Source organism: Drosophila erecta, unplaced genomic scaffold, assembly GCF_003286155.1.
Source record: "Drosophila erecta strain 14021-0224.00,06,07 unplaced genomic scaffold, DereRS2 tig00000021-arrow-pilon, whole genome shotgun sequence".
Classification (NCBI taxonomy): Eukaryota; Metazoa; Arthropoda; class Insecta; order Diptera; family Drosophilidae; genus Drosophila; species Drosophila erecta.
The window spans coordinates 7755338-7763742 of record NW_020825198.1 but is presented as its reverse complement, the minus strand read 5'-3'; the positions used below and the strand labels follow the sequence as shown (position 1 = coordinate 7763742).

Here is an 8405-nt window from a genome sequence, read left to right as displayed (position 1 = left end):
ACCGCGCCAGGCCAAAACCGTGAATGTATAACCCGAATAAACAAACTAATAAAATGGGCCCACATGCCCGAGCCCAGCGAGTCCACGAATCCTGGCTCAGATCTGCCACGGAGGCGACCAACAACACTCGAGGAGCACACAAAAACCATAGTTTTATCTACATATCTATATATCTATACCCTCTGTACCGCAGAAGACTGAATACTCCAATCGACAAACAAAAATCACCGAAAATCAACGAGAACTGAAGGGAAAAGCAGCTCAAGTGGAGCAGTCGCTCCCAATTCCATTCGAGGCACTCCCACTGTATCTATTTGTGTGTCCCCAAAAAGAAGCAACTAATCCATAATCCGTCCACCGGAGAGCCGAATGCAATTGCAAATTAGATAACCAGGACTGGTTTTTCGTCATTTCTGGGATTTACATATAAAACTGGGTGAGCAAATTTCAATTACTGCAAGGCAGTTGTAAATACCTTTATATCGGTTTTAAATTCCCAAAATGGAACACAACCCATGGGATTATGTGAAATTAGTTCTCTTGTTATTCCGAGAGGATACAGACACTTTGGTCTTTAATCAGCAAAATTTTTGAACGTTCAGCAAATATTAGTTATACTCTAAATGCCAGTATTTAATATCCCCTTTAAAGTAGTGCAAAATGCAGCGTGTGCTTAAATTCAACAATCCTAACTCATCTATCCAAGAACTGTTACTTATCTAAACTTACGCCCTATATTTATATATTTAACAGACTCTAGGGATTGCAGATTATGCAACGAAAATAGGGGTATCATCGCAAGGACCATCGTAAATCCCCGTAACTATGTCCGGAGCTCTCCAGGAGTCGCTTGCCCGCATCGAACTATTATGAAACTCGAAGGTGGAAGGTGCCACACGCACGGCAACGGGCCAGGGGCAGGGGCAGGGGCAGGGCCAGGTGCCAGTCCAGGTGCAAGGCCAGGAGCCGCCAAGGACGAAGCCAGCGACATCGGCGGCAACTCATGCCAGGCGCCGCCAGCTGATCTCCATGGCCAAGTGCCGCGGCCGCTCCATACTCAACGATGAAACGCCCACGCCGGAGGCAGCCTGCCCTGCTCCTGCGCCTGCGGCTGCTCCTGCTGCGACTCCGGCTGCAACGAATCCCTCGCCGCAGCCCCAACAACAACTACAACAACAACAACAACAGAACTACTTACCTCAAACATCTTTGCTGAAAATCGAACCGTTCGTTCCTAGTTTTAATCAAAGACTACGCCGGCGTCCTATTGGTCGCTCCCATAGCACCTTAAGCCACAACGTCATCCCCAAGCGACCAGTGCCGCCGCAGCAGCAGCAGCAGCAACTCCAACAGCAATCGGAGCTGCAAGTTGGACAGCAGCAACAGCTGAAGCGAGGCTATGCCGCCGCAGCGCAAATCCGCCAACAGCAGCAGCAACAGCAACGGAATCTACCACGCGGCGTTGGCCTCCAGCGACAGCGCTCCAAGTCCACGTCCTCCTCGGCGGCCTCCAATAGTTGTCGTCCAGCTACAGCGGCTGTAACGCCCAACACATTGGTGGGCAGTACAGGCGGAACCCTGGTGAGCGGAGCCATCGTCACGCCGCAACCAAATGGCATCTGTCGCATCCAGAGATTGCCCAAGGAGCGCGAGGAGCTGCCCGATCGCATCAACTACGACAAAAGAGGGCTCACGGCGATTCCCATCTTTGAGCAGGAGCCCAATCTTCGACTGCTGTCGCTGCAGCACAACCTGATCAACACTTTCCACATACCCAAGGAGCTGGCTCCGCCGCCTCCGCCAGTGCCTCCCATTGCCATCGCCACTCCAAGGGAGAGTAACAATAATAAGCTGGGTGGTTTGTATCCTGCAAATTTGAGAATTTAGATAACAGCGCTTAGATCTCCAATTGATATTCCATTTTTCGCCCCTAGAATATAGCAACGGCAATGGAAACAAGGAGGGAGGACGCTCCGGCCTGCGAGGCCATCATCCAGGCAGACTCACCCGTGCCATGACCAATGCAGGCGGCAATTCCCATCGCCTATCGCCCAAGTCCGGCGGCAGTCCGGGTTCGGGCAGTCCACTGACAACTCAGGCATTGGCCATCAACGGAGGAACAGCAGCAGGACGCTCCAAGCTGGCGAAACGAGGGTACAACTATGGACAGGCGCAACTGACGCCTCCGCCGGCGTTACGCATGCGCTACGGATTGGAGAAATCCAAGAGCTTCGTGAGCAGCAGCCTCCAGGCAATGAAGCATCAGCAACAGCTCATCCAACGGAGGGCACTGCTCAAGGCAACCAAAGCCAGAGGAGTGGGCGTGCCGGGTGGAGCTGGCAGCAATCTCCTCCAGAGCTGCGATGAGGGCAGTGCCTTGCACAGTAGCAATCTCTCTCTGTGCGGCGGATGTGGTGAAGAGGAGGATTCTCCCAGCGGCATGACCACCATTTCTGCCTTGGAGCAGCTGAGCATCAAGAACAAGCAGTTGAGCCTAAGTGCTAACTATGGCAGCATCTTTCAGCAGCTGGTGTTTTTGGATCTGTATGATAACCAGATCGAGAGGATAGCGAATCTGGATGGGCTACCTTCGCTTTCGGTGCTACTGCTGGGCAAGAACAGGATTACGGATATTGGTGGTCTGTCCTCGTTGAAGGATACGCTAAGAGTGTTGGATCTACATGGTAATAAACTCACCAGTCTGGGCAGTCGCATCAACTGCCTGCAGCAACTGAAATCATTGAATCTGGCGGGGAATCAAATTCGCCAGATAAATCAGCAGGATTTTCTTGGTCTGCGCTGCCTTCGGGAGTTGAACCTCAAGCGGAACAAGCTCCGGCGGATCAATGGATTCCAGCACCTGGTGGCTCTGGAGAGGCTTTGGTTATGCCACAACGATCTGCACAGGGTTGATGATATGGCCAGTATAGCTAGGGCCACCCGCCTCCTGGAAGTCACGATCGAGAACAATCCTGTCTCCCTGGCCGGCGATTGTGTATCCTTCATGGTTTCGTACCTTCCACTGCTGCAAACCCTAAGTCAGATGCCCATCACGGAGCAGGTGCGTCGGGCGGCTCTAGCTTGGCGCCAGCACAAGGAACAGGCACAAGCTGCTCCTGGAAGCTCCGAGGCCTATCACAACATCCGGCGAGAAGAGGTAATATCCAATGCCAGGACCAACTGGGAACTTTTACGTTCGCAACAGACAGTGGTGGGTCGTCCCAAGAGCCGACTCACCAGCGAGCTGGCCAAGATCAATGAGTCCAACGAAGGTCCCGCAGGCGAGGAGGGGGAAACCGAGTCTGAGGAGTCGCAGCAGCCCAAGGAACTGATTGATGAATTGCAGACACTGATTAAACTGCCGCCTATTGCGAAGGATCTGAGGAACCCACACGAAGAGGATGGCGCCTCCTCAGAGGCCTCCAGTCTAGGACCCAATGTGGACTCCTGCTCCAGTTGTTATAGCTCGGATAATGAGGACGGCGGTGCTAAAAATAAACCACAGACGCCGCAAATCGATGAAAACTCCAACAAGGTGGGCTTGACGGAAAAGCCAATTTCATCGCCTGTTCCAGTTGCAAGCCAATCTCCTGAAGTAACTAAAGTAACACCGCCGGCGCCGGTCTCATCTTCACCTTCGCCACCTGCACTGACCTTGACTCCGCCAGCTGCCCCAGGAACTCCGGTGGCCGGCGGCACGTCTCCATCACCATCAACAACCATAATTGCCACCTTGCCTGTACCCGCCACTGCATCCGCCAATACAAGTCGTCCGACCAGCAGCAAGCAGCGTGCCCGTCATGCGCCCATCACACAATTGGGCTTGCAGATTCACCAGAGAGGTGCAGCAGCTGCTTCCTCCAAGCGGTACATGGCAGGCAGTCTTGTGCGGGCACAAACCGTGAGCAGTAGCACCAGTAACAGCAGCAGTTCCAATAGTGCGGGTCGGGGAAAGACCGCCAACAATGGATTAAACTTGGTGGCAACTCAAGCAAAAGCGGCAACGAATAGTAGCAACCAATCCTCAGCAGGAGCAGGAGCTGGAACAGCAAGCTCCACAACATCAGCAGCCCCTGCAGGAGCAGCTGCGACTCCAAACGCGGCCATAACAGTATCCAAGCCCAGTGCCGCTGAACGGGAAAGAGAACAAGGTGGCGATTATCTGATTGAGATATGTGGAAGGTACCTTAACATCTACGGCCAAGGAGCGCTCCGTTTCATCGATAAGCAGTGGAATCCGTCCAAGGCGAACGATGTGCACACGCTGAACTTCAGTTACATTAACTTCAACAGCATCGTGTGTGTTCTGGGCAGGATTAAGCTGCGGTTCCCCCACGCCGAGCACTATGTGTTCCGGGAAACAAATATCTCCTGTTTGGGTCAACTCAATGGGTTGGCGGAGCTCCAGGGACTCAGCAGCTTACTGATCGACGCCGAGGGCAATGGCATTACGTCGAAGGCATCCTGGCGAGCATACGCCATCTACAGACTATCACACTGGGGACTGAAGCAGCTAAATGGTCAGGAGGTCACCGAAGCAGAAGTAGAAGCTGCGAATGCCACGTACGTTGGACTCTCTGACCTGGTGCTGTGGTCCATGCCCGAGGTGATGCTGCAACCGCTTTTGGCGAGACTGCGTCTGGATGAAACCTGTACGGCCAGCAAACTTTCTCCGAAAGAGTGGCTTCTGCGGCCGGACAACAAGTCCCTGCGACTCGTGGTGGGAAAAGAGGCACTCCAGTGGAAGAAAAACGCTGGAGGTGGAGCAGGAACAGCCACCTCACTAAACCTGAATCAAGCGACGGAAGCGGGAAGCACTGCCATGGCGCCCAGTGTCCGAGATCGAGGTCGACAGCACTTTGCCCTTCTGCTGGAGAACACCTGCAACGCCGTGGAGAAGCTGCACAAACTGGAAACTCTTTGGCCGAGCATGCTTCTCGATATCATCCGGAATACGCTGCTGGACTACGCCCAGCTGGATGTCTACCTGCGGAATCTCATGTGCGAGCTGATGAAGTGAGCTGATGAGTGATGAAGTACCAACAAAAGAAAAATGAAGAAATTATTAGTCGATCTGGCTTTTAGATAGAGGCGCACAGGTAGAGCAACCATTATATTCCTATGATTCTAGGCATTTACCAATCCTGTAAAGCAGCTGCTTACAACTAGTCCAATTTTTATAAATATTTAACATTAAACATGATTAAAAGGTACCAATCTAGGATGGCGTCCTTCTGGCAAACACCGAAAATGCATTTGGGCGGGTTCAACCCACTCTCCTCCGTAGTCTGTTCGGCTTAAGCACTAATATCAAAGTGGTTCAGCTCGCAAGGATTTCATAGAAAGTAGCAAGGAGTTTTCAGTAGGTGTTTCTATCCACTGCCGTTTCTAACCATCAAAGTTGAACCATTCTTAGGCCAATCCTACGCCTGAGGCTGAGCCTCTGCATCATCATTGGTGGGCGCCGGCTTTTGCGTCTTCTTCGCCTTATCCACATATATATTCAGAATAGCCTCGATGCCCGGGTAAAGCACAAAATTGGTGGTGCGTATTTTCTTGTCGATGAGGTACGATGTCACGGATTCGGTGTTAAAGGCAATGTCAAGGGCATCACTATGCGTTACCTTATCCAGGAGCGTTCTCTGCACTTTGATTACACAGTTCTCAAATCCATTGACTTTAATGCTGAGATCCAGATTGTAGGCGGAGTCGATGTCTGGCCAGCGCTGAGCCAACACATCTTCGCTCCACTGCAACTCCTGACTGGCGGGATTCAATCTGCCTGGTATGGACACGAACTTTGACCACAGTTCGGAGGCAAAGTGCGGAGCCATTGGTGCGAGCATGATGATCTGAGCAGCCAGGGCCCGTTCAAACTGCTTGCCGTGCCGCAGGACATGCTTAGGTGTGCGCTAAAATATTATGGCATAGGCTTAGATTAGAGATTAGAACACAGATTCATTTTTACGTCTTACCCTTAGGGAATTGGTCAGCCCTTGCATTTTGGAAATAGCCACACTGAGTTGCTGTGCATGGCGGTAGTTAAAGGTGGCGCCTTTCACATAAAAGTTTCGCGCATCGAACAGCTTTGAATCCTCAGCCAGGAACTCTTCACTGGTCGGCACAACATCCGAAGCAGTTGGATCTTCGCGAGCCTCTTGGAAGTCCTGCAGGGTCAGCCAAAGCCTCTTTTGCCAGTTTAGGATGCCAGGAAATGCTGTCATATACATATATATCAAATAGGATATATCACATTTAACTCAATACTCACTTGCACTGGACCAGTTGCGGTGTGATGTGGGCGCCACATCGGCCAGAATGATCAGTCTCGTTGTGTCCGTGCCGTATTCGTTGAACATATCGCTGGGCTCCACACCGTTGAGCTTCGACTTAGACATCTTTTCCCAGGTCATGACCACGGGCTCTTTGGTTTCCTTTAGCACCGCCTGGTTCTTCTTGGCGTTTACAATATCCACTTCTGATTCGGGCACATAGCGTCCACTGCCCTTCACCCGGAAAGAGCGACCCATGACCATGCCCTGGACTAGCAGTCGGGAAAAGGGTTCGCTGGTGGGCGAGAGGCCGCAACTGTGCAGGAAGTGGTTCATAAAGCGGGCGTAGTAAAGATGGAGCACGGCGTGTTCCTTGCCTCCGATGTACAAATCCACTGGCATAAACTTGTTGGTCAACGCTGGATCGAAAATGCGTTCGGAATTTTGGGCGTCCAAGTAGCGCAAATAGTACCAAGAGCTGTCCACAAATGTATCCATGGTATCCGTCTCCCTTCGCGCATCCTTCTCACCGCATTTTGGACACTCACAAAGAAAAGCTTCTTGCGGAGAATCCTTCGGAGGCAGAGACACCGGCAGCTGCTCCTCTGGCACTGGCACTGCTCCGCACTTTCGACAGTGTACAATAGGAATAGGAGTGCCCCAATAGCGCTGTCGTGAGATCAACCAATCCTGCAGCTTTGAGGATACACGATAGCCGCCCACATTAAGACGTGTGGCTGCCTGGAGCACCTCTTTCCTTAACATTTCCCAGTTGGCTGGACTCAGGGTTTCCTCCTCCTTGCCATTTGAAGTAAAAGCAGGTCCATACGAGTCCCACAAATCCTTGTCCTCGCTGCGGAAACTGGGTGCTGCCAGATAAACATCGCTCTTTGGTGGAAATGTCACTTCGTCGCTGAATACCACAGGCATTGTAGTGCCTGCGAAGGGATTTTCCGCGCTTAGGCTGCCCGCACCCTCTAGCTTTGACAAGTGATGATTGCTGCGGAGCACGAGAAAGGCATGGGGATCTTTCAAGTACTCCGGATGGGTAGTCCACACTCGTAAGAGTCCGGAGGCGGAGGTGAGCAGGTTGAAGGCGTATCCATCGCAGTCTCCTATCCAGTGGCGCTGCAGGTTGATAATATCCCTCCAGTCGCGCAGCGTGGGATCCTCCAAGCCATCTAGCAATTGTTTGGCATAAGCACTCGTTCGGATGAACCACTGCCTGAGCAGTTTCTTTTCCACCTTGGCGCCCGAACGCCACGAGCAGCCATTGGCGTCCACCTGCTCATCTGCGAGCACAGTCTTGTCTACGGGATCCCAGTTAACAAGAGCCTCGTTTTGGTAGGCCAATCCATGGCGATGGAGCATTAGGAACAGGTGCTGCGTCCACTTGTAGTACTTCGGGCTGCAGGTGGATAGTTCATGGTTCCAATCAAAGGAGCAACCCAGTCGCTTGAGTTGTTCCTTCATCTGGGCAATGTTCTGCTCAGTCCAGGATGCGGGCTCCACCCCACGCTGATTGGCGGCGTTCTCGGCGGGCAGCCCAAAGGAGTCCCAGCCCATGGGCTGGAACACATTCTTGCCGCACATTCGCTGGAAACGAGCTACCGAATCGGCGATGGTATACACGCGCACATGGCCCATGTGAAGGTTGCCGGAGGGATACGGAAACATGGAGAGCACATAGTACTTGTCCTTCGAGTCCTTGGGGTTGAACTGCCCTCCACTGAGCTGCTCCCGCCAGTGGGCCTCAATCCGGTGCTTGACATCACTAGTTAGCTCGGGATTCTGGAATTTAACAAAGATCTTATTGGGTTTCTAGGAAATATTATGCACCCACCTCATTCCCCGTGCAGCTTTGGGTAAGCAGGCGCCGCCAGCTATTCCAGTATACTGCTCTCCAGGGTCGTGTTCTCCTCAGTGCTTGCATTATACCGTATTAATTGATTAAATTGCACATTTCACGATTATTAAATAACAAAATGGTAGGAACGCACTGCACTCTACAGACGAACAGCTGTTGCTCTGCATTGAGCTGCCACACCGCGCACTTGGCTTATATAGGCTCTGGGCATTTTTGGCGGGAAGCATTCGTGGCTGGCTGGCAGCCTATCGCCCAGTGTTGTATTT

The 8405-nt window shown here is 52.2% G+C and overlaps 2 protein-coding genes across 2 annotated transcripts; one reads left to right on the top strand and one right to left on the bottom strand.

Moving 5' to 3' along the window:
- On the top strand, positions 1-5031 carry LOC6543737. Its single transcript, XM_026977710.1, has 3 exons — positions 1-436; positions 754-1858; positions 1935-5031. Exons 2-3 carry the CDS (start codon positions 1030-1032, stop codon positions 5018-5020), a joined length of 3915 nt encoding a protein of 1304 aa, XP_026833511.1. The 5' UTR covers positions 1-436; positions 754-1029; the 3' UTR covers positions 5021-5031.
- A 5-nt stretch (positions 5032-5036) lies between these two features.
- Positions 5037-8345, bottom strand: LOC6543736 (probable leucine--tRNA ligase, mitochondrial). Its single transcript, XM_001971907.3, has 4 exons — positions 8116-8345; positions 6272-8063; positions 5976-6217; positions 5037-5912 (listed from the first exon to the last, which is right to left on the bottom strand). The coding sequence occupies exons 1-4, from the start codon at positions 8203-8205 to the stop codon at positions 5424-5426; spliced, it is 2613 nt and encodes an 870-aa protein (XP_001971943.1). The 5' UTR covers positions 8206-8345; the 3' UTR covers positions 5037-5423.
- Positions 8346-8405: the final 60 nt, after the last annotated feature.